The sequence below is a fragment of the Lepus europaeus genome, chromosome 6 (assembly GCF_033115175.1).
Source record: "Lepus europaeus isolate LE1 chromosome 6, mLepTim1.pri, whole genome shotgun sequence".
NCBI classification, from domain to species: domain Eukaryota; kingdom Metazoa; phylum Chordata; class Mammalia; order Lagomorpha; family Leporidae; genus Lepus; species Lepus europaeus.
The window spans coordinates 117071354-117097368 of record NC_084832.1 but is presented as its reverse complement, the minus strand read 5'-3'; the positions used below and the strand labels follow the sequence as shown (position 1 = coordinate 117097368).

The following is a 26015-nucleotide window of genomic DNA, read 5'->3' as shown; positions in this document are numbered from 1 at the left end:
GCCGGGGACCGCGACACTCCGGGTCCGGCTCTCGGCTCAGTTCCAGCTACACCCTCACGGCCAAGCCAACCATGAAGGTAACTGGATTTTGTCTGCAATTTAACGAAAGGGGGAAAAAATGTTTGAACTTGAATCAGCGATTTCTCCGAAAAGGACACGGTTGGCAGACGGGGGGACAAAGGGAGGCCCATGCCTTGCTTCGCGGCGAGCATTTGCAACATCTTTGCCCATCGTGCTTTGTCTGGACCCTCGGTGCGGTGCAGATTCCCCTACATACGCCCCCGGTTCAGGCTGAGCCTTTCCCTCGCTGCCTTGGCGAACGGAGAGCCAGGGCTGCCGACGCAGCTGGGGACGGAAAAGGAAGCTTTTCTCGATTCTAAGATGCGCTGGAGGTGGAGGGGAGGGGAGCTTTGAGGAGGCGGCTTGGGGCGCGGGTCCCCTAGCTTGCAAACGAGGCTTCCTGCGGGGTGTATGTGATGCAGGAAGGAGACACTTGAGGAGGGGGGAAGCCCTCCTTAGTCATTCATAGCGGAATGTTCATCTTATTCTGTGTCTTGTGCAAGTTAGAGCGTCCAGGAGATACTGAGCCTGGGGACTCTCGTGTATTAAACCCGGCTTGTATTCTGATGCTCATCTAGGATAATTAGCCTAGCTGTCAATTACTTGGGAGATCTGAGGTGTGGCGGGGTCCCGTGTTGTTAAGTGTGTCACTTTCTCTGGTTTCACACTCTAGAAAGCTGCATCTTAGATCGTAGGGGTTTCCGGAGTGCAGTTTGCGCTTTTAGGAGAAATAAAAGCACATTTCAGAGTCTTCAAGGAGGGAGCTGTGTGGTTCTCAGCTGTTCTTAACCAAGACAGCCCTGTCCACAATTTCATTTAGAATAAATCATCTGAAATTGGCACCTTACTCACCCAGCAAATTTCCAGAACGCTTAAGCATTGGTGGCAACTCTGTTTGGGGTTAAAAAGAGATTATACAAATGCATAGTGCACAGTAGAAAAAAAATTAGCAACCTTTCTTCTATATTTAGGTGTTCTATTTCTGGCTTGCTCCTGTCTGCTTAATTTTAGCAGAAAAATACACTTTCCTGAGTGAAAGGAAAATTATGAGAATAAATGGACTTGCTTTTCTCCTATTTTCCCCTGTTTTGTGGAACTGTATTATGTGTCTTTTATTTTAACATTGAGTCCAAAAACCCTTGCTCTTTTCACAAGAGCGTTGTTATAACATGCAACACTAAAACATATCTCATTTCAGTTTTCTGATATTTTGCAAGATGGGGAAAGAAATGATTGTGTTCTATGAACAATGTAAGGAATGCAGCGGTAATTTTAAAGAGTTTGTGGGAAATGGGATGGAAACTTTATTTTGCTCACCAAGAATGTTGGAGCCCACGTGTACGAGGCATCTTCAAAAACTACATTCTATGAAAACACGCTGCACGGATCTCAAAAATTTTGGCACCAGAATAAACTTTTAATTCAGTTTTGCCACAAGCTTTTGGAGGTACCCTCAATTTTTTAAGATAGACGCGGACAGAAGGGCAGCTGAAGGGGAAACAGCGTATGCGTTGAGTGTATGAAATACGATAAATGCATGTTGTGATTTGATGAATTAAGGGAGGGATTTAAAATTATTCTGAAGGGGACAGGTGCATCATTGCCAGTGAGGGATGGATGAGTGGAGGAAGCGGGGGAGGGGTTTGAGGACCCTGAGGCATGGTAGGGGGAGGGGTGGTTTACCTTCCAGACCCCAGCTGTGGCGCCTGGGGCCAGACTCCGAGATACTAAGTGAGTTAAGCCACTAGTGCTCAATGGAAGGCAGAAAGCGTGGTGGCGAGAAAAAGAAGGGCGGGCAGGGAATGTGGTTTTGGCCATTATTTTATCTGGTGAGTTTCAACAATGAGTAACTTCTTTTGATTTTTCACAATCTGGAGAAAGGAAGGGGACTTTCTGGAACACCTTCCATTTGTATGCAAGAATTTCTCTTGAAGCTCAAACCGAGATTGTTAGGAAAACAGTTGCAGATTGGTGCCTCCCCACACGGGGCACCAAAATGTTGGAAAAGGAGGCGCAGAATAGAGAGCAGGCAGTGCAGGAATTTACAGCCAGACCGAATTTATCCAGAGAGAATAAATCTATAGAGGTGGGTGACCAGCTGCCCACAGGCACACTGATGGCCCTGACCCCAAGAGCCAGGCCTTTTTCTATTTTAGGAAGGCTGGGGATGGGGGTGGGGTAGGGGGCAGCTGGAAGAGAGGAATTCCTGGAACTTGTCTTTCAGGTGGCTGTGGGGGGTGGGGTATGAAGGCTATAGGGTGTGAGACCCTATTGAGATTCAAGGACAAGGAGTACATTCCAGGGTTTATCTATTTGAGGCAATGAGGGAGAACGGCTGAGCCTTATGTCATTGTTCCATACGAGGTGATCTTAATTACTGGAAATGGGCTGAAAACCTTATGGAAGGAGGTTGAAAAAAGTCAAGTGTGTGCCAAGAATTAAAATCAAATTATGGTTTTTTTTAGTGCTGGGCTTTCCCAAGTAGAGTTTGTTCTTTTTTTCCTCGTATCTAGACGTCTTTACAACTTTGGACATAGAGGAATGAAAAAATGAAAAAAAAAAAAAAAAGTATCCATATAGTTCCTTTCTCCCAAGAAAAAGAAACAAAGATATCTTATGTAGCACCACTGACTTTATGGCATTTTGTATTCTATCCCACATTTTATATAAAAGCATAGATGACTCTTTTTCTTCAAAAAAAAATAAAAATAAAAAAAAAAATAAAAGGAAGTGAAGGGTAGGAAAGCTGGTGGCAAAACACCACCACCCCCTCCTCAATCCCAATTAAAAATGAACCAGATGCCCTTGGAAGTGGATGGGAATCACAGGTGATTAGATAAAGACACGTTCCCTGGGCAAACTCTAGACAAGAAACCCTAAGCTCTGATCTGGCCAAAGGTGGGTAAGGATTCTGTCCTTACCCAGCTGTCTCATCCTCAACTTCACCTTTCTGATGGAGAAAGGCCCAAACTCCCTGGTGAAGTCTCCACCCTCAACTGAACATGGACTCCACGACTTACTGAGCACGCATGCCTGCCCCTTGTGAGTATGCAGAATCCCTCCTGGAATATCCCCACCGCTTAATGAATAGGAGTAGCTTCCCTGGAAGCAAGCCCTATAAAATTTGTTCCTCCTGGCTGTTGAAGGAGCCTGGTTTTGGGTCAGGAGAGCACCCTGGCACCTTGACTTGGCCTACTCAATGTAGTCCTTTCTGCTTACGGCACAAGGGCCATCTGTCTCTTTCCACTGGCACACAAGAACTTGGGTCATGTTAACCTGAGAGAGCTGGCCTTATGAATAAATTATTTCTGTGCATGAATGAAGCATTGGTTCCAATTGTGGACATCTTGAGTGTTTGGATTGGTTTGTCTTTTGGGATTTCAGGTTACCTACTTCTCTGGCCTCTTCCCAGTGGGTATCGGAAGAGGGGAAAGAAGAGATTTCTATATTTGCCTTTAGTCTGGGTAACCGTAATTCCTTTCAGTAACAGGTGCCACCCCAGGGAAACGCAGCGGCGTGTTTGTCTTTCTGCTCAAGGGCTTTGGTTGTCCTGCTAGAGAGGAAAAGTCTGGAACCTTCTGTGATAGAATTTATCAACCCAGGAATGCTCCTTTCCTTTCTGTAGGACACTATCTACCATGCTTTTTAACTTCTTTATTTATGAGAGAGAGAGAGAGAGAGGTATCACTGCTTCATTCCTGAAACTCCCAAAACTGCAGGGACCAGGCTGGGCTGGACTGAAACAGCAGCCTGGAACTCAACACGGGTCACCCACGTGGGTGGCAGGAACGCAGTGACTTGCATCATCACCTCTGCCTCCCCGGTGGCAGGATGCCGAAGTCAGGGGCCAGAGGGGGCTGGTGTTGAACTTCAAGTTCTGTGACTGAACCGGTGGACCTAGTGCCTGCCCCTGGCATTGTTTCTGAACTCGGGAGGGTGCTGTGGCAGATCTGCTCCTTTTACACCTGCGAAGCTGGGCAGCCTTTCTGATGTGTCTATCCACATAACAGATATCCAAATCGGGTCAATGTTTCACGGAGCTTGTGATCAATGGGCTTTTCCGGAGCCTCTGTAGTGCATTTGGGAAGATAGGTCACTGTCCACTCAACCAAGGACGGTACAATTGGAACCCACATAAATCAATCAAGTTTTCAAGAATGAGCACTTGGGATGCCCTGGTTCTTCAACATACCTTGATAAATATTTGCACACATGTGTATCATAAAACCTAGTCTGTAGTTCACAATGTGAGTGGCTAAGCGCAACCAAAGCAGAATCAATCTTTTCTATAACCCCAGGGTTCAAGTACAAGTTTGACCTGTGCTTATAATTAGTTCTCTAAAATACAGAAATCTAAATCATATTACCCCAGAAATAGTGCATACATCCTATAGAATAGATGCTATGCTTACTAATAAGGTGATTAGTATATTTTTAGTATAGCATAGCATGGTCCATAAATAGTTCCCTATTGTCATACACACCATGCCCTTTTTTGTGGGAAAAGCTATTTTGCAAAGCATTTTTCTTGTGTTCAGTTATTAATGGGGAAAAAGAAAATCTTAAAGGAAGAGACAATCATACTTCCAACGTACAGGAAAACGGTCAAGAAACAGAAAAAGCCCAGATAAGCTTGAAAAAGAGAACATTCCAGTGTAGTCAAGAGCAGTCTAAAGGCATACTGTAAAGTAATTGATGCTTTGTAAAATTCACCTACTTTCATTTAAATATAGTCCTATGTTTAATCTGAAAAAAGAACGCAGGCATTTTTTAGTGCCTTCTTTTGATGAGTAGATCCGAGGATGGATGGGTTTCATTCAGTTTACCATGCAACTGTGAGAAATGATTTTGCTTATTCTGCATCCAGATGGTGACCCACCTTTGGGTGCCTTGAGCGTCAGGCACAGGATCAGAGGGCTCAGACTCCGACTCCTGCTGAGAGCAGGAGAAGGGGCACCTGTTGGGTTGTTCCAGCTCCAGCACGCGACAGTTGTCTCCCGTGTGATGGACAGAGACAACGTGGAGACCTAGTTTGAGTGTGCAGGGGCATGAGGCCAAGAGTGGAGCTGCTGCTTTGATCCCTGGGCCACTGTTTGCATTCCACCTCTGCAGGACAGCGTGCTTCGCCAAGGCCAAGTACGTCTCATTGCATTTTAGCTGACTGGGAGATCACATTGGAATGTTCTGATTTTAGTGCTAGATGTTCGGTTGGGAGACTGAAAGAGCAAGTGTTCTTCTGAACTTTGACGGTAAAAGAGTTGAAACAGCAGCAGGGTGGCCACGGGGAAGATGAACGTGTTGCCCAGGGAATGTGTGGTTTCTTGGCAGTGAAGGCCTGTATTTTGACAAGGAGAACCCGCTGGGTGTCTACTGAAAAAATATTCAGGCTCCAGGGAGAACTTCCTTGTTTAAATGAGATGATGTTGCTTTATATTTCCTACATGCCATGCAAATGGCTTCACACTGAGAAGTAAGCTCAGAACACTTGTATGGGGAAAGCACTGGAGCTGTTATTTTATTCTTTTTTAAAATCTAATTATTGAAAAGGCAGGGAGGGGAGAGAGAGAGACTGAAAGAGAGAGAGACAGACAGACAGACAGACTAGACTCCTGGCTTCTGCATGGCCTAGAACTGGCTGTTGCAGCCATCTGGGGAGTGAATCAGAGGTTGAAAAATCTCTCTCCTTCCCTCCCTTTCTGTAACTCTTTCAAATAAATCTTAAACACACACACACACACAGAGAGAGAGAGAGAGAGAGACCAAGAGAGATCTTCTATCCCTTAGTTTACTACTCAGATGCCCACAATAGCCAGGGCTGAGTGAGGTCAAAGCCAGGAGCCCAGAATTCAACCTGGGCTTCCTATGTGGGTGGCATAGACCCAAGTACTTGGGCTATCTGCTTCCTGGGGTGTATATTAGCAGGAAGCAGCATCAGAAGCAAAGTTGCCAGGACTTGAACCAGGTTCTCTGGCGTAGGATGCTGGTGTTTCAAGCAGCAACTTAACCAGCTGACCCACATGCCCCCACCCTGTACTGCAGCCAGTATTAACCCCATCCTGACCTCTGGTTCAGTGTGCTGTCCACTTCTGTAGCACTTCTGGCCTTTGTTGAATCTGACACTGTTTTGTAAATCTTATGAAAATTATGGACAATTACCCGAGCAAAATGTCCAGATAATCACGGGCATGATATTTTATATCCAAATTGTTAAACACGGATAATACGGCGCATGCAGCGTGGAAGGCTGGTGGACAATACTGAAATGCTGTAGTACTCAGAGCAGAGGAGACCTGTCAGCTCTGGCCTCTGCAGTCAGCTGTGACATGAGAATATATAAGCAGAATTCCACAGCACTTGCTGAATCTGATAAGTTCCAATCACTTTTCTTTAGTCCAAAGAGAAAGACAGCCAGTAGTTTAAGTGGTGTGTGTTTTATTTTATAAAGTTCATGTAGTCACAGACTAAAACTAGATTCATAGCATCTGCTCTCTAATTTTTTTTTTAAAGATTTTATTTATTTGAGAGTTAGAGTTACAGACTGAGAGGAGAGAGACAAAAAGGTCTTCCAACCACTGGTTCACCCCTCAAATGGCCGCAACGGCCAGAGCTGGGCTAATCCAAAGTCATGAGCCAGGAGCTTCCTCCTGGTCTCCCATATGAGTGCAGGGTCCCAAGCACTTGGGCCATCCTCCACTGCCCTCCCAGAGCACAGCAGAGAGCTGGACTGGAAGAGGAGCAGCCGGGACTAGAATCTGGCGCGCATATGGGATGCCGGCGCTGCAGGCGGAGGATTAACCTACTAAGCCACAGCGCCAGCCCCTCTAATTTATTAAATGTCTAAACTCCGGGAGTGAAGTGTGTGCGTGAGTGTTTCATTTTTTGGAGTGTACAGTTTCTTGGTAGAGTACAGTAGTTTGGGGCGCCTAACTTTCCTGATTGGTAACTGCTAACTGTAGTGCCTGTCAAAGGGGCAGCTCTAGGTGGCCATGCTCCCAGGAGAGGACCCTGCCGCAGCCATGGCTGACTGTGGTCAGGGCAGATGTTTGTCCAAAGGCCAGCCATCTTTTACTTCTTTCTTACTCTCTCATCTTTCATATTCACTCAGTCTTGTGTCCTGGGGATCCCACCTTCTCTGAATCTCCCTTCCCCATTACCGTCATACTGGTTTATGCTCTTAGTACTTCTTGCTTGAATTATCCCACAACTCTCCCAGCTGGTCTCAGGCTTAATTCTCTGAAAATACTAATTTGACATCAGCCTCCCACGGAGAATCTCAGACTCCTCTCGCCTTTTGAATTTAGGGCAGAAGACCGTCCTGTAGTCTCTTCCATCAGTCTTTTAGATGGATGTGTTCTGCCCAGCAAAATGCAGGACTTGCCAACCCTCAGAACGAGTCCTCGCGTTTCCTTTTCCTGGCTTCTGTTCTGAACTCCCGTGCTCCTCTCTGCTCCACACTGCCCACCATTTGGCTCACTCCCCAGGCATCTTCCAAAATGGCGACCATGAATGCCCAGTGGGATGGACGGGGTCGGGGGGTGGCGTTTTGGAGACAGGAACCAGCATCATGATCCATAGCAGCAACCTTGCTTTTCCTTCTACTCTGAACATGGCATCATCGTTGGTGCTTTACTGAAATTTAAGCCAAATCCATCTTTCTAGAACTCCAGGATCCAAACTAAATAGTTCTATTTATACTCTTTGTTTTTGAATAGTACATCATATATCTTTTCACATCTGGATTTCTTTGGGGTCAAAGCTTTAATAGACTCCCCAGAGATATATGGAGGGTTCTAAAGGACACAGAAAACAGTACTGATGTGTCTGTATGCCTGTTGCCAAACCTGTCTTACATCGCAGCTGTCTGCTGATTGATGTTCTTACAGAACGTTCCAGATAAGGCCACATGTAGATTCTAAATAGACTGTAAGTAAACAAATTGTGAATGACTGTGGAAATTCATTCACAAAGATTCTGCAGAGACAGCAACAGGACCGAACATTGTGCAAGTCATAACGAACCGATCCAGAAGGCCATCTGTTGCATCAGAACGGTTTTCAGATCAGCCAGTGGGTAAAAGGAAACACCCGGAACTGACTTAGAATATAGAGCAAGGTCATGAGTCTGGAAGGTTAACCAATTCCAATACTGTTGAACATGTTTTTCTTTGTTGCAAACAATGCCATTTTTAAGCAAACTAATGAATGCATAGCCTGACAAACAAACCCAACAAAAGAGGCACTTAGAGGCAGTGTTCATTGAATCCTAGGATTTTAAAAGAAAAAAATCAATTAGGTCATTTGGGGCTTTTATTTCTTCCAAAGAAGGATTGTTCTTTTGAGTTTATTTTTCTAGCATCAGTTCCATTCTATCTAGATATTCCAAGAAACAGAGCTTCTAAGTTCCCTGTGAACAATTCGGCCCCCCAAGCTGGGCAGAAGGAAGGGCTCCTGTAATTTAACTTATTTCCTTTTATTTTGCTTATAACATAAACCATTATGCTTGACTAGGCTGATAGTTTGAGTTTATATGTGTATTTAGAAACACACACACACACACAATGGGCATTTGGCAGCAGTCTTAACATTGCAAAGAACACCTCATCCCAATGTGAGGGCCTAGGTTCAAGTCCCAGCTCTGCTTCCAGTTCCAGCTCCCTGCTAATGTGCTCTCTGGGAGGCAGCAGGTGACGGCCCAAGGACTTTGGTCTCTGCCACCCACAGGGAGACCCGGATTGCGTTCTGTTCTCCTGACTCGGGCCTGGTCCGGCTCCTTTGGCTGAGGAGTGAACCATGGGAGACCTCTGCTCATCGCACTCTTGCTCTCTGTGCCTTTCAAACACATAAACAAGCAAGACTTTTTAAAAAATAACATTATGGGTGCTTTTATTCCTTGGTTATATAGCACCTTTTATTCCTTGGTTATAAAGCACGATGCTGTCCACCAAAGTGCATTTTTAAATTCAGTGGCTTTGGGACCAATGTTTTATTAATGATGTTAGTGGTTCAGTGAATATGTGAATATAAGATGTCCAGAGGGTTTATGCCCCTTAATAATTTACTGCAAGCCTTTCACACTACTGATGTGTCTGCTGGTGAGCTGGCACCTTCCCACCCCTTCCATTTTCCTTCAGATTTATTTATTTGTTTTGAAAATCAGAGTTACAGAAAAAGAGGGAGGGAGGGAGAGAGAGAGAGAGAGAAAGAGAGAAATCTTCCACGCTCTGGTTCACCCACCAGAGGGCTCCACTCTCCTGGCTTTGGCCTGGCCTAGTTCTGGCCATTGCTGCCATTTGGAGAGTAAACCAGTCGATGAAAGCGCTTGCTCTCTCTCTCTCTCTCTCTTCCCCCTTTCTCTCTCTCTCTCTCCATCGCTGTAACTCTGCCTTTAAAATAAATTAATTAAAAAAGTCAAAGATATATTTCTGTATAAAATTTCCAACATCTTGTACTTAATTATAGCTCAAGAAAGCAAGGTAAATGTAATGTGTACACCAAACATTATAGTAACTATAAAGATTGTATAGCTGGGGGCCAGTGCTGTGGGCAGTGGGCTAAACCTCCGCTTCTGACGCCGGCTTTCCATATGGGCGCTGGTTTGTGTCCCGGCTGCTCCTCTTCCAATCCAGCCCACCCGTGAATAAACTGTGTCTGATCCTCCACGCGGTCCTGGTGCCCTCCTCAGCCCAGATTCCCGTAGCATCTTTGTGCATTGGCCAGAACCGGCTGTGCCGTCCACCCAGGCTGGGGGCTCCAGTCCCGCCCCCGCCCCGTTCTCCCCATCCTCATTCCTCTGCTCAGACCGACTCCTCACAGCCGACTGAGCGACACGAGCGGGCCGGTTCTCCTGGACTTTTGCACAGAGATGCCCTGCGGCGCCCGGAGTCTGCTCCGTCAAGTCTTGCAATTACCTCCATCTGGGGACAGTGTGTGGCATGAACGCGTTGGCGGCTCCACGGCCTTGCGGCCACGGAGTCCAACGGAGCCCCAACCTGCAGGTCAGTGAGGACCTCCAAAAAGTGTCCAGTTCCCCGCGAGGGCAGCAGGTGAAATGACTGCTGTCTGGATCAGTGCCTGTTCTGTGTCATCGCCAACAGCGGGTGGCAGACTATGGGGAGGGGTCCCCTTCAAAACCCGCTGTCCTAGACGGTATGATCAAAACCTTTCAAAGGGGTTGTTCAGATTATGGTGTTCGAATGGCTCCGAAAAAGCGGACAGCCCTCTGTGGATCAGAATGGCCACCAGAGGGCACTCGAGATCTGGCCAAGATAATGGCGGTGCACCTGCTGGTAACTGGGGAGTACCGCTGTCCAGACCAGCGCCCCAGGGAACAGACACCTGCAAAGTGCATTAATTCAGCCCCCTTGGATACGTACTATGCTGGCAGGCAGGGACAGAGTACAATCCTTGTGGCCAGGACTCAGTCCCAGCCGAGAGACCCAGGAACCTCTAAGACTCCCATAGCCTTCCGCCGAGCCTCCAGGGCGATCTAGAAGAGCCCCCACTGCCACCTCCTCCGTACATCCCTCCACTGAGGCCTGGGGCCCCTCCTCTACCAGAGCCCACCACCATCTGTTTCAGCTCTGCCACGATCCAAGGACCGTGAACAGGTAGTGAGATGTCTCCACTCAGCTCAGAGCCAGCAACTACGGGGAGCAGGGTCACCTGTGCCAGTTAAATGCCGAGACTTGGTCCAGGGGCCTCCAACCTGAAGAGAACCTCTGCTAGGAACCAGACTCACAGGAAGGGTGAGCCAGCCTAGAGGGATACCAGCAGGCTCTGCTGAAAGGACTAAGAGCAAGTGCAAAGAAGCCACTGAACATGTCCAAGACTACTGTGGTCCCCCAGCAGCCAGACGGAAGCTGCTCTGAGTTCTATGAGAGGTTGTGCTCCCCCTTGGATCCTGAAGCCCAGGGAAATCAACAGATGGTGAACGCTGCCTTTGTAGGCCAAGCATGGGGTGATTCTCAAACAAGCTCCACGAGCTTGATGGGTTTGCTGCGATGAACAGTCCCCAGCTGTTAGAAATAGCCAACAAAGTTTTCGTGAACCAAGAACAGATGGCAGAGAGAGAGGCCAACAGGAGGAGGCAACAAAAGGCGGTTCTCCTTACGGTGGCTCTCTGCCGACAGGTGGCCCCAGAACCCAGGCCCAAGCAACTAAGGGCGAGGGCCAGACCCTGCCTCCCCCTACAGAAAGATCAGCCGGCCAACTGCAAGGAAGTCACACATTGGAAAAATGACTGTCCCAAGAAACTCAAAGGAAAAAGGCCCACAAACCGGGACCGTGTTCCACACCAGGCAGAGCCTCCCACTGCCAATCTCCCTGGGGTTGACTTAGACCAAGACAGACACAGCTTGGCAAGTCCCAGCCTCCACAAGCCCATGGTTAACATGGACGTCAGAGGCCAAGCAAGAGACTTTATGGTGGACACTGGCGCTACATACCCAGGAGTCACCAGACCAGCAGGTGCCATGTTTGGAAAGAAGGCCACAATTACAGGGGCTGTTGGGCCTTCCTCCAAGCACTCTTTCTGTGCCCCCATGAACCTGCCCAGTGGGAGGACATCGAGTGAGACGTGAGTTCCTCTTCATGCCAGAGTGCCTGGCACCTCTTCTGGGATGGCACCTGCTGCCCCCGCTGGGGCCCACATTAGTTTCGTTTGATGGCCGTGCTCCTCTGCACCTGCTGAGGCCCTTGGAGGATGCTTCACGGATCCTGGCTGTCAGGATTCCCACAGAAGAATGGAGACCTCACTCTCACCTGTCATGACCATGGACCCCGCCCTGGAAATATGGAACTCCTACTTCCTTGGAGTTGGGACTAAAGGAAACTCATCCAGACTGGCTGCCACCCACCCGCCCAGCTATTGCCAGGGGCCCACCCTCTGAGGGGCCGACAGTGTCCCTTGTTCCTGGAGGGCAAGGTTGGCACTCAGGCCCATCTCCAGAGACTGCCAGAGTTCGGACGGTCAGGAAGTGCCAGTATTCAAGAGGGGAGTGGAAGCACCGCTAGGTCTGTTCCAAAGGGCTGGGTGGTAGATAGTCCTCCAGAAGGCCCAGGCTAGTCTAGAGGAAGTCAGATCCTTGGGGTTTCAGATTTCACAAGGACGTTGGGCCTTGGGGCCTGAACAGAAACAGGCAGTCTGGGCGCTCCCAGCTCCACAAACCCAGAGGCGGGCCTGAGAGTCCCTGGGGGCAGCCGGCTCCTGCTGCTTCTGGATCCCCAGTCACTCAGTGATAGACCCCTCTGCGAAGCTACACAGAGGGGAATAAATAAAACATCTGAACGGGGACAACAGCAACAAAAGGCCTTTCTCACCCTTCAAAAGGCTCTGCTGGAGGCCCCTGCCTTAGGACTCCCTGATGTGACCTACAGATTCATTTTGTTCAATGAGGAAAAGGGAATGGCCCTGGGAGTCCTAGCCCAACACATAGGACCCTGGCAGCCAGCCATGGCTGTTTGTCCAAGCGAGGGCAGCTAGATGGCTGCTTTGCTATGAGCCCTAGCTGCTACCACTCTCCTAGCTGAGGAGGCAAACTGATTATGGGACAAAGCCTAAAGTTTAAGGTCCCACTTGCAGTCACGGGCACTGATGGATCACCCAGGGCACCCCGGACTCACCAACCCACAAATGAGCCACTACCACGGGCTCCTCTGTGAAAACCCCTAAGTGTGTCTGGAAAATGTCAAAATGTTGACCACAGCCACCTGTCTTCCCGCTGAGCCAGGGGCTCCAGACCATGACTGCACTGAGATGAATGATGTTTACTCGAGCCCTCAGCTCTCAGAGACCAACCTTGGCCTTTCGCAGATCATACCGTCTGCGCTGATGGAAGCAGCTTCCTGTCGATGCAAAATGTCTGGCAGGGTATGTGGCTGACGTGGAAACAAATAGTAGAGTCAGGGCCCTTCCGATAGGCTAATCTGCCCAACAGGAAGAGCTGCTAGCCCTAATCAGAGCCCTGGAGCTCAGCAAGGGACAAAAAAACGAACATCTACCCAGAACTGAGGTATGCCTTAGCCACCCTCTATAAGCACAGGGCCCTCTATAGGGAGAGAGGACTCCTCACTGCAGGGGGCAAGGCCATGAAGGACCACCGTGAGGTCCTGGCGTCTCCTGGAAGTGGTCTGGGGTCCTGCAGATGTTGCTGTTACCCACTGCTGAGGACATCAAAAGGGAGAAGATCCCATAATCAAGTAAACTAGCGGGCAGACTCCGAAGCACAACAGACAGCCATGCCAATGACTATGGGGCCCCTCCTGGCAAGATTTTAAAGATCTTGGCTCTGCCTGAGCACCCAAATTATGCCCCAGAGGAAGAGAACTGGGCAAGAGGAGAAAAGGGTACCAAGAGTCTAGACGGATGGTAACTTTTACCCACTGGATGCCCTGTTGTCTCAGACCACCTGGCCTGTGCCCTGGTTCATCAACTTCATGAAAACAACCACATGGGAAGAACAGACTCCACTCCAGTAAACCAGTATTGTTATGCAGCCAAACTCCCCACACTTTGTGGGAATGTAACCTGGTGATGCCAAACTTGTGCCTACAACAATGCCAAACAAGGGCACTCCTGGCCACTGGGAATACAGAGGACTGGTCAAAGCCCATTTGAAGACCTAGAAATAGCCTTTACTGAACTACGGCTCAGCAGAAGATATAAACACCTGTTGGTCATTGTTTGTACATACTCAGGCTGGGCAGAGGCATACCCCATCAGGACCACGAAAGCCAGGGAAGTTACTAGGATTTTGCTGGCTAAGATCTTACCCAGATATGGGATGCCTATCTCTTTTGGGTCAGATAATGGGCCTGCCTTCATGGACTGGCAAGGGCCATGTGGCATACCAGCCCCAGAGTTCAAGGAAAGTTGAGCACATGAACTAGACCCTAAAATAAACCCTAAGTAAGTTTTATCAGGAGGCTCAATTACCCTGGACTTCAGTGCTACCTACAGTTCTCATCTGAGTGGGATGCTAACCCCGAGCGGGAATAAAACTCTCACCTTATGACATTCTGTTTGGTAGGAGCCCCTCTCCCTACAAAGGTTCCCGAAGATAGGAGAGAAATGGGAAGTTTAGAAATCCACACCCAGCTACAGCTCCTGGCCATTACTATAGCCCAGTTACACCAGTGCACCGGTGGTATTAGAGAGACTTCCTATGCCTTTAAGCAAGCCAGTACCCCCTCACAGGCCAGGAGAGTATATGGGTAAAAGATTGGCATAAAGTACACCTGGATCTCTCATGGAAGGGACCCTACTCTGTGCTTCTTAACCATTCCTACAATTTTAAAGTGTGCAGATATAGACACCTGGACCCACCACTCTCAAGTGAAGGCTGTCACCATACCTGACACAGTGACTGGAGATCCTGAAACCCCAGAGTCACCCTCTAAGCCCAGTGCCCTGCTCTGACCACACCGGAGGCTGCTCAACCTAAGCATGGCCGAAGCTTGAGGAATCCACAGCCCTGCTCCAGTTGCAAACCTGGGAGCTGAAATGCTGCCTGGAAAGTTCAACAAGGGACACCTGGGAAATAGGGTCAGGATGACACCCTATTCCACTGGGACTGATGATAATATTGACTTTGGTACTTTCTGTAGGTCTGGCTGAGACGGCTCCAAACAACCGGAGCTGGTCGCATAGTGTTGCTCTAGACATGTTTTACATAGGGGTAGTGTGTCTACCTGGAGAAATTTTCTGTTTCTTATAGTACACTGTGTTTTACTAAGCCCTAAGGTATGGGGGTATACCACCTTCCCACCATGCACCTGTCAACAATACCGCCCCCCTTCATGGCACAACAAGCTTGATGGATGTATCTAAGAGACACATTACAGAGTCTGTGCATGAGGGGCAGACTTATGCAATGGGACCTCAGCCACAATGTTCTATCTGCTCTCCTACCATTGCCCCTGACAAACCTGTTCCTGCCCCTGTACCCTCTGTACCCTCTGCTACAGATCCTCCTGTCAAAAAAAGAACAGTGGCCTTGCTACCATGCCTCTGTGCTGTCAGTGACTGCCAAATGCCAAATAGATGTTATGATACAGAAGTCTACTCCTGTTATAAAATGGGCAAATATAGTAGAGAGGAGAGATAAAAACCCCAGCATTATTGGGGGTTGCCAGATCAAAACTGTCCTACAACTTCAGGCCCCTGCCTGCTGGACCACTGATCCAGGCTATCAGCTCTTGGCCAGACATAAATCAAGTGGGCCCTAGATTTAGATACTCACCTGTACCAGGTCCTAAACACAACTCATCACCTCCTCAATGAGACTAACCCCCAATTGGCACTAGATTGTTGGCTTTGCTTATCACTAGAGGCTCCTCAATATTTGGTTACACCACTGCCTATAAAAACAGTTATGAGTCCCCACTGGGCTCCCTCATGTTAACTCCAGTAATGTGAGGGATAGAGCAAATCCAAATGGCTCCTCAACATATTACCAACAAAATGGGGACAAAGCCAGCAGTGAGTTAATGAACAGCCAACATGAACGGATACGTGAACTGATGACTTGGTGACCCTACAATCTTCCTGCTGACATAATCTAGTGTTGCCTCCACACAGGTTAGCGTTCCCCATATGCAGAATGGATATGTCTATTAGCCAACTGTGTATGTCTATCAGCCAACTGGAAGAGCACCTGCACCGTGGCTTTCCTCACTTCCCAAATGGACCTTGTCCCCAATAACCAAACTCTACCTATTCTGGTAGCTGAGCAAGTGCAAATAAAAAGAGCTATCCTGTTCATACCCCTACTAGTTGGCCTGGGAGTAACAGCTAGAGTGGGTACCAGAATAGGAGAAATTGCTTTATCAGCCACCTTTTACAACGAATTATTTGGAGACTTGACAGATGATGTACAACGAGTTGCTACATCATTAGTGGCTCTCCAGGATCAGCTGGACTCCGTAGCAGCAATGGTCCTAAAAAACAGGAGGGGACTTGACCTACTGATTGAAGGCAAGGGGGAAGTTGGCCTTTTCTTCAACAAAGAGTGTTGCTTCTATGTCAATACATCAGGAGGGGTTAGAGATATGGTCCAACAACTTAACAAATGGGCAACAAAAGAGATAAGAATTGGCTGATTTTTGGAACTCTTGGAGCAATATTTGAAGTTGGGCACTGTGGCTCCTCCCACTAACTGGCCCTCTCCTCATGACACTCGTCTTTGGTCCCTGCACCCTTAACGTACTAACCCAATTTATCTCTTCCCACCTGGAGACCATAAACCTTCAGATACTCCTCCAAAACTACCAACCAGTTAACTCAGAAGCTGTAACAGAACTTAGGATGGTTGAGAGGGCATCAAAGGGGGGAGGTGAAGGGGGAATAAAACTACAACAAAGACCAAGGGAGGAAAACAGAGCCTTGGAGACAACCTTGCAAAGTGACTGCTTGCGATTATCTGGTGAAAGAACTGCCCACGATTATCCCGTTCAGGAAAAATAGCCTAACCTCTGCTCAGCTGGTATGAGTAGAAGTGACTTTTCATCAGAATTTTAAGGGAATTCCTTTATTGTTTGGTACTTTCCTGTGAAACTAATGAGAAATCCAAGGGCACTTGTACTTGAGATCCTTTTCACCTGTACCTCTTTTTGGTTCTTTCTTGAAGCATCCAGGGCCTCTCCTTATCTCTAGCACCCAGAAACTCTGTGACCTGGGTCCTTTACCATTCCCCGAAGACATCTTCTTGAGTTTTGGCCTATATCATTTCTTCCCCCTAGCTTTCTCTTTTTTCTTCCTCAATCCTTTACTGGTCTGATGTTAGACTTCTGCTATGGTTTGGATGTTAGTTGGGGGTCCCACAAAGACCCATGTGTTAAAGGCTGACTCCTGAAAGTTCATGATGCTAAGTGGGTAGGAACTTAAAACAACTTGGTGTTTAGGGATAGGGCCTTTGGGAGTGAATAGATTTTACTGGGTTGTTAGGGTGGAGGCCTTTGATCAAATCCTGGTAGCTTTATAAGGAGGGACAGACACATGTGCGCCTTGTCATCATGGGATGCTTTGAGCTACCTTGAGACTCTGCCAGCAAAAACACCATCACCAGAAATGGAACCCAGGGGCCCTGCCCCATCTTGCACTGTGAACCTCCAGAACCATTAGTCAAAACAAACCTCTCTTTCCTTCACAAATAGCTTGTCTCAAGTATTTCACTGTAGTAATGAAAAGCAAATTAATACAACCTTGATTGATTTTCTTTTTTTTTTTTTTGACAGAGTGGACAGTAGAGGGAGATAGAGAGAAAGGTCTTCCTTTTTGCCGTTGGTTCACCCTCCAATGGCCGCCGCCGTAGGCGCGCTGTGGCCGGCGCACCGCGCTGTTCTGATGGCAGGAGCCAGGTGCTTCTCCTGGTCTCCCATGGGGTGCAGGGCCCAAGCACTTGGGCCATCCTCCACTGCACTCCCTGGCCACAGCAGAGAGCTGGCCTGGAAGAGGGGCAACCGGGACAGGATCGGTGCCCCGACCAGGACTAGAACCCGGTGTGCCGGTGCCGCAAGGCGGAGGATTAGCCTACTGAGCCGCGGCGCCAGCCAGATTGATTTTCTAATTTAAAAAATTTACTTATTTTTATTTGAAAGGCAGAGGGACACAGAGAATCATATATTACAGTGGTCCCATAGGATTATAATGGAGCTGAAAAATTTCTGTCCCTTTGCAACATCATAGCGGTCATACTATTGTAGTATGCACATTCTTCATGTGTTTGTGGTGATGCTGGTACAAACACACCTACTGTGCTGCCAGCCTTAAAAGTATACATACACTCTTAATGTTCAGCACATGAAACTTGACAATAAACAACCAACTATGTTATTGGTCTATGTATAGACTGAACTTTAAAAAATTATTTATTTGAGAGAAAAGGAGAGAGAATCCCCTCTGCTGGTTCACTTACCAAATGCCCGCAATGGATGGAGCTGGCCCAAGAAACAGGAACTCACTCCAGATCTCCCACATGGGTGGCAGGAACCCAACCATTTGAGCCATCACCTGCTGCTGCCCAGGGTCTGTGTTAGAAGGAAGTTGGGATCAGGAGCTAGAGGCAGGAACTGAATCTAAGTTCTCCAGTATAGCACACCAACTAGGCCAAATGTCCACCCCTGTATCATACTTACCTTTTTTAAAGATTTATTTATTGGTTGATCTGTTTTATTAGAAAGGCCAAACAACACAGAGACAGAGAGGGAGGAAGAGACAACTCCATCCAGTGGTTAATTCCTCAAATCTCCACAATGACCAGGACTGGGCCAGGCCAAAGCCAGGAGCCATGAACTCCATCCTGGCTTCCCACGTGCTCGGTGAGGGCCTAAACACTCAGGCCATCTTCAGTTGCCTTCCCAGGCCCATTAGCAAGAAAATGGATCAGAAGTGAAGTAGTTGGGACTGGAACCAACACTTACATGAGGTCCCAGCACTGATGTTGTAGGGGCAGCTTAACCAGCTGCGCCACAACACCCACTCCCATGGTATGCTTTCTATTATTATTTTAGAGTGTATTCCTACTTAGAAAAAACTCAGGTGACTACAGACTACAGTCCCAGCCATGTCGAGCATTTGGGGCGTGAACCAGCACACAGGAGTTCTGTCTGTTTCTCTCTCTCCATCTCTCTGCCTCCCAGATACAGGAATCAAATAGACATCAAATAACAAATAGAGATGTCTATTAGTTAAAGTTGTGTGTGACGCTAGCGGTAGCCTTGCGTATCTCGGGGAGAGGGCGATGCGCATCTTGGCAGTTCTGCGTAAGGACGCTCTGACGTCTACGCGACTGCAAAGCTAATGACGGACGCACTGCGTGTCTCGGCCCAAACCTTTCCTGCGCAGCACGTGGCTGCACTTGGAAATGAATCAGTCGGATCATCTGCAGACAGGAGAGAAGGATGTTTGAAAGTGGGGTGGAAGTGACAGAAACATACGGCTCTTTCTCTTTGCACTCCCTAAAGTGATTTGTCATTCAGTAAATAGCACCACACATTTTCATCAAAAATCTCTATTTACACGTCAACTTCCGCAGTGCCCAGGGCCTCTGTTCTGAGACTTCCCTGAGATTCTCTGTGGGAAACTGGCTCCTCGGCAGTATTTTCTTCTTTGGGCAAAATCATTTCCATTTCTCAAGGCCTAGGGAGGAAGCTGCTTTGCCACTGTCAGCTTCCAAGCTTCCAAATCACGTTAATGACCTTCACTGTTGCTGTACTGTCTCCTGTTCTTTTCTCTAGGGGCTAAACATAAGGAAACCGCGTTGTGTAAGCGAGTTTCTAAAAAGACGAGGAAGAAGACACATGTGTTCACCCTCCATGACTTCACTGGCAGACTCTTAAAGATCTATAATAACCTGCTGCTTAGGCTGTCTCTCTAAATCTCTTCAAATTCCCTTGTTTCTCTACCATCACTGGACTTTTGGTCATTTCATTAGCATCAAAGACATGACATTTAACTCAAAGCAAACAACTGCTTTGGATACAAAAAAAAAATATTAAGGATTTATTTATTTATTTGAAAGGAAAGTTGCAGACAGGGAGAGACAGAGAAAGATTGTCCATCCGCTAATTCACTCCCCAAATGGCCACAACCACCATGGCTGGGCCAAGGCCTAAGCCAGGAGCTAGGATGTCCCAGGGTCTCCCAGGTAGGTGGCAGGGGCACAAGCCATCTGGCCATTTTCTGCTACTTTCCCTTTCCAATCAGCAGACAGCTGGATCAGAAGTGGAGCAACTGGGACTCGAACTGTTGCTCATTTGGGATGCTGCAACGTACCACACCAGCCCACAGATAACAATTTATTTTTTATTTTTTTATTCAGGCAGAGTGGACAGTGAGAGAGAGAGAGACAGAGAGAAAGGTCTTCCTTTGCCGTTGGTTCACCCTCCAATGGCCGCTGCGGCCAGCGCATCGCACTGATCTGAAGGCAGGAGCCAGGTGCTTCTCCTGGTCTCCCATGGGGTGCAGGGTCCAAGCACTTGGGCCATCCTCCACTGCACTCCCGGGCCATAGCAGAGAGCTGGCCTGGAAGAGGGGCAACCGGGACAGAATCCGGCGCCCCAATCAGGACTAGAACCCCGGTGTGCCGGCGCCACAAGGCAGAGGATTAGCCTTTTGAGCCACAGCGCCATCCAGATAACAATTTTAATAAAGGAGAAACAATTATTTAGAGTTGACATAGGGTTTGGAGACTGTAGTTTTTAATTATCTGACCCACATTTTACAATTACAAACACTTCTCCACAAGGAAAAAAAAAAAAAAACCAGGATGATATAGATTTGGAAGATTTATTTTAAAGAATTGGCTCATGGGATTGTGGAGACCAGAAGTCAAATCCACGGGGCAGGCTGGCAGCCTGGACGCTCTGATTAGTGGTGAGAGTGTAGCCCTGAGTCTGAAATACACACGAAAAGCCAAGTAGAATGTCTATGTTGTGGTTTGGAGGCCAAATTACTTTTCTTCTGGAAAACTCAGTCTTTTTCTCACAAGGCCTTCAACTGCTTAGACGATGCCCACCCACAGAATGGAGGCTCATCTGCTAATTTAAATAACCTCACTGAAAAGTACTTTCACAGCAACATCTAGACTTGTGTTTGACTAAGCAACAGGGCACCATGGTCCACCATGGCAACCCAGAAATGAACCATCACCCCTGCTGCAGAGACGAAAGATATTGCAAAGAAGCATCCCATCTGTCCGTAATTTAGATCCACCAATGGTCAAGATTTCCACATACGTCATCTTTCTCCTAAGTGCTGAGTCACTTGAACATACACTGTGGTTCTAACAATGGTTGTCATCTAAGTATGTTATAGCCCAATAAGAGGGACATTGTCCCATACTGCACACCTAAGAAAAGTAATATTAATTCAGTAAGATCATTTCATACAGTTTCTTTTTTTCCAGATTTTATTTATTTATTTGAGAGGTAGAGTTACAGACAGTCAGAGGGGGAGAGAGAAAGAGAAAGGGCGAGAGGGAGGGCGAGAGGGAGGGAGGGAGGGAGGGGGGGAGAGAGAGAGAGAGAGAGAGAGAGAGATAGGTCTTCCATCCACTGGTTCACTCCCCAAGTGGTTGCAACAGCCAAAGTTGAGCTGATCCAAAGCCAGGAGCTTCCCCCTGGTTTCCTACATGGGTGTAGGGGCCCAAGGACTTGGCCCGTCTTCCACTGCTTTCCCAGGCCACAGCAGAGAGCTGGACTGGAAGAGGAGCAGCTGGGACTAGAACTGGTGTCCATATGGGATGCTGGTGCCACAGGCGGAGGATTAACCTACTGCACCACAGCGCTGCCCCCTCATATAGTTTCTATATAAACTTTCCCCAGTTTACCTCAAAATATCTTTTTAAATATCTTTTATAATCTTGTATTCATTTTATTTTGCTTATATGTTCATTGTATTTTTTTAATTTATTTTTTATGTATTTGAAAGGCAGAGCAACAGAGAAAGAGAGGGAGAAACAAAGAGAAAGAACAGGGATAAGTGCTGTGGCGTAGTAGGTAAACGTCCACTTGAGGCACCGGCATCCCGTATGGGAGCTGGTTAGAGTCCCAGCTGTTCCACTTCCAATCCAGCTCCCTGCTGATGGCCTGGGAAAGCAGTACAAGTCCTTGAGTCCCTGCACCCACATGGGTGAACTGGAAGAAGCTCCTGGCTTTGGATCAGCCTAGCTCCAGTCATTGTGGCCATTTGGGGAGTGAATCAGTGTCTTTCCCTCTCTCCGTCTGCAACTCTGCCTCTCGAGTAAATAAATAAATCTTTACAGACAGAGAGGCAGAAAGAGAGAGAAATCTTGCATCTACTGGTTCATTCCCCAAATGGCCACAGCACCTGGGACTGGGCCAGGCTGAAGCCAAAAGCCAGGAATTCTATCTGGTCTCCCACATAAGTGGTAGGGACTTAAGTACTTGGGCCATTTCCATTGCTCTCCCACGTGCATTAGCAGGGAGCTGGATTGGAAGCAGAACAGGTGGAACTGAAATGCTGGTGTTGTAAGCAGCAGCCAAAGCCATTGTGCCACAATGCTGTCTCTGGTTCTGTTTCTTTTAATGTCAAACAATACCTATATTTTTTGCAGGTATTATGTTTAGAACATCTGCTTAGAAGATTTCAGGCCTGTTGTCTTGTAGCATCTCACAATCTGGATTTGTCTAAATCTTTTAAGATTTATCTTTATTTATTTGAAAGGTAGAGTTACACAGAGAGATGGAGAGACAGAGGGAGAGGTTTTCCATCTACCTGTTCACTTTCCAAATGGCCACAATGGCTGGGGCTGGGCCAAAGCTTCCAGGAGCTAGCAGCTCCTTCCAGGTCTCCTATGTGGGTGTAGGGGTTCAAAACTTGGGCCATCCTCTGATGCTTTCCCATATACATTAGCAGGGAGCTGGATTGGAAATGGAGCAGCTGGGACACAAACCAGCACCCATATGGGATGCCAACACTGCAGGTGGCAGCTTAACTTACTATGCCACAGCACCGACCCCCATCTAATTTTTTTTTTTTCTAAATTAGGTTCAGGTTAAACCTCTTGACAAGAAACAAACAAACAAACAAAAAAAACCAAAGGTGTGCAACCATCACCACATATGCCAGCGCCATGGCTCAATAGGCTAATCCTCTGCCTTGCGGCGCCGGCACACCGGGTTCTAGTCCCGGTCGGAGCGCCGGATTCTATCCCGATTGCCCCTCTTCCAGGCCAGCTCTCTGCTGTGGCCCAGGAGAGCAGTGGAGGATGGCCCAAGTGCTTGGGCCTTGAACCCCATGGGAGACCAGGAGAAGCACCTGGCTCCTGGCTTCAGATCAGCACGGTGCGCAGGCCGCAGCACGCCATCCACGGCGGCCATTGGAGGGTGAACCAATGGCAAAAGGAAGACCTTTCTCTCTGTCTCTCTCTTTCACTGCCCACTCTGCCTATCAAAAACAAACAAACAAACAAACAAACAAAACCTCTTGACAAGAATACTGCTGTGATGGGGAGGGCATTTGGCATAGCAGGCAAGAACCTGCTTGGACTCTCAGATCCTGTATCAGAGATCATGGTTCAAGTCTTGGTGTTGCTTCTGATGGCAGCTTCCTGCTAATGCACACCCTGGGAAGCAGCAGCTGATGGCTGAAGCACTTCAGTCCCTGCCACCCATGTGGGACACCCATGTGGGACACCCATGTGGGACACCCAGATTGAGGTCTGAGCTCCTAGCCCTGCCCTGGAGCAGCTCTGGCTGTTGTGGGTATTTACAGAGTGAACCAGCAGATGGAAGATTTCTGCCTGTGTCTCTCTACCTTTCAAATGAAAAATCTTTTTTTGGTTAAAACAAAAAAGTGACTGTCTTTAAATTTGCACTGATATATATATTTTTTTTTTTTTTGAAAGGCAAAGAGACAGAGTGAGAGAGACAGGACAGACACATTCTGGAAGATGTTCCAGTTGCTGGTTTATTATTCTCAAAACATGTGCAGTGGCCAGGGTTGGGCCAGGCTGAAGCCAGGAGCCCAGAACTCCATCCGGGTCTCCCACATGGGGGTCAGGGGCACAAGTACTTCAGCCCTCACTTGCTTCCTCCCAGGAATACGGGAGCAGGAAGCTTGAGTCACAGCAGAACTGGACTTGGACACAGACACTCCAGTAGGGGAGTGGGTATCCCAGGTAGTATTTAAATTATTGCACCAAACATCTACCCCATATTTTTTTTTTGCCTCATAAATAATGAAAAAAAAATGAGTAATTTGCATTTCTTTTCTGATGCTTTCCTTTGTTACAGCCCCAGAAATACACTTCCTCTGCAATTGTACTTCTTTCAAATGTTGCCCTCTGGCTGTTGTGAGATGGGGAGAATGCTGCTGACTGTCTCATTAAGTAATGCAGAGAGCTTGCACAGTATGAGGTATCTCTAATGTTCCAGACAGCGCAGCCCTGGGACTGTGTGCTGGCCGGCACGTAGCATGCCTCAACGCCACAAGCATCACCCTGTGTGAAAGCTGGCTTTCAAGACAACTATAAATCACCCTGGCCAAGGGCAGAACTCAAGGCTAACACAGGCTTTCCACTGTGGCTCCGGATTGAGGCAGCCTCTTACTCAGTCATCCGTCCTCGGCAGCTATCCATTAGTGGTCCCTTAATGTTTACATATTAAAACATGGTGGTGTCGAGGGCGGCTGGAATGGGGATTTGGGAATGAAAATCGGTCTCTCTGCTCTACCACCTACTGCTCAGTGTTCAGCTCTGGAGGAGGCAGCATGTCGGCCAAGCACTGTCTGCTCTCCCCTCCCTGGGTCAGGCTGCACGACACTGGAATATACTCCCCACAGGGCTGCTGTCTTTGTGCTCCTCCTGCTAAAAGCCATTCTGCACACTGCTGGCACGGGGATACCCCAAGTGACCTCTTGAATCACATGCCCTGGCAAAGGTTTCCACTGCCCATTAAATAAGTTGTGGGCATACAAGCTCCTTAATGGTGCTCTAACTACCTTCTGAAATTGAATAATAAAGTGAAATGTATTTTCCTCCTCTTCTATTCCCCGCAACTCCCTAGCTTTCACTGCTTCCTCATTGACAGAGCTGTCTGGTGATGATGAATTGAAACTCAGAGCTGGCATAGGATATTTTATTTGATCATATCTAATAAATAACCAAGGAAGGCATTTCTCTGGTGGTGTAGTTGCACACACTGCGGCATGAGACACGTAGAAACAGACAGGAACATACACAGTGCTCATACCTGTAAAACTGTTTTTCCAGTGGGCATTATGGTGCAATGGGTTGAGCTGCTGCTTCCGATGCCAGCATTCCATTTCAGATGGCCCAGTTGAGTCCTGGCTCCTCCGCTTTTAGTTCAGTTTCTTGCTCGTGCACCTGGGAAAGAAGTGGAATATAGCTCAAGTGTGTGCATTCCAGTCACCCACAAATGGAGTTCCTGGCTACTGGCTTTGGCACGCCCCGTTCCCAGCTGTTGCGGGCATTTGAGGAAAGGAATCAGCAGGTGGATTCTCTCTCTCTCTCTCTTTCTCTCTCCCCCTCTTTCTTTACCACTCTGCCTTTCAAACAGATACATTTAAGCTTAAAAAAAAATTCTTTTTCTGTGGCACAAGATAGACTGGTAGAGAGAAGGGTGTTCCTTACTTTTGACCATATATTATTGTCTTAAATAAAGAACTTTCAAAAAAAAAAAAAAACTTTACTTATGCATTTGAAAGGCATAGGGAGGGAGAGAGAGAGAGAAAGTGCATGTCCACTCACTGGTTCATTCCTCGAACTCCCACAAAAGCTGGGCCTAAAAACCAAGAGTCTAGAACTCAATTCAGGTTGCCCAGGTAGGTGGCCAGGACTTAAGTGCTCTTTTCTTTTCTTTTTTAATAAAGATTTATTCATTTATTTGAAAGGCAGAGTTGCAGAGAGCAGAGGCAGAGAGAGGGGTTTTCCATCATCTGGTTCACTCCCCAGGTGGCCACAACAGCTGGAGTTGAGCTGATCTGAAGCCAGGAGCCAGGAGCTTTCTCTAGGTCTCCCACGTGTGTGCAGGGGCCCAAGGACTTTCCCAGGCCGCAGCAGAGAGCTGGAATGGAAGTGGAGCAGCCAAGTCTCGACCTGGAACCCACATGGGATGTCGGCCAGCGGCTTTATTTGCTACGCCACAGTACAGGCCCCTCAGTGATTTTAAGTACAGGTTTTTGTTAACTGTAGTCACCCCACTGTGCAATGGATAAGTGCAGTGCTCATGTCTGACTGTAACATTATGTCCACGGCCAACTTGTTCCCTCCACCCACCGTAAAGTTTTAAAAGTACAGAAATAGGTTAACTTGATTTTGTATTTTTTTTTTTTTTTTTTTGAAGAAGAAGAAGTGTTTTAACCTAGTGGAGGACCACGTGTGAACACTTAAAAAACCTCAGAAAAATTTAGTAGGAGGTGGAAGCGCTGCCCACGTGGAGCAGTCCATGTGCCAAGGGGATTCATGGAGCATCCAA

The 26015-nt window shown here is 47.7% G+C and overlaps 1 protein-coding gene across 1 annotated transcript in view; it reads left to right on the top strand.

The window, feature by feature from the left end:
• Positions 1-26015, top strand: part of BCAT1 (branched chain amino acid transaminase 1) — a 121423-nt gene continuing 95408 nt past the window's right edge. The window contains exon 1 of the mRNA XM_062195527.1: positions 1-77. Coding sequence (XP_062051511.1) covers positions 72-77 — 6 coding nt within the window. The 5' untranslated portion in view covers positions 1-71. The remainder of the gene's footprint in view (positions 78-26015) is intronic.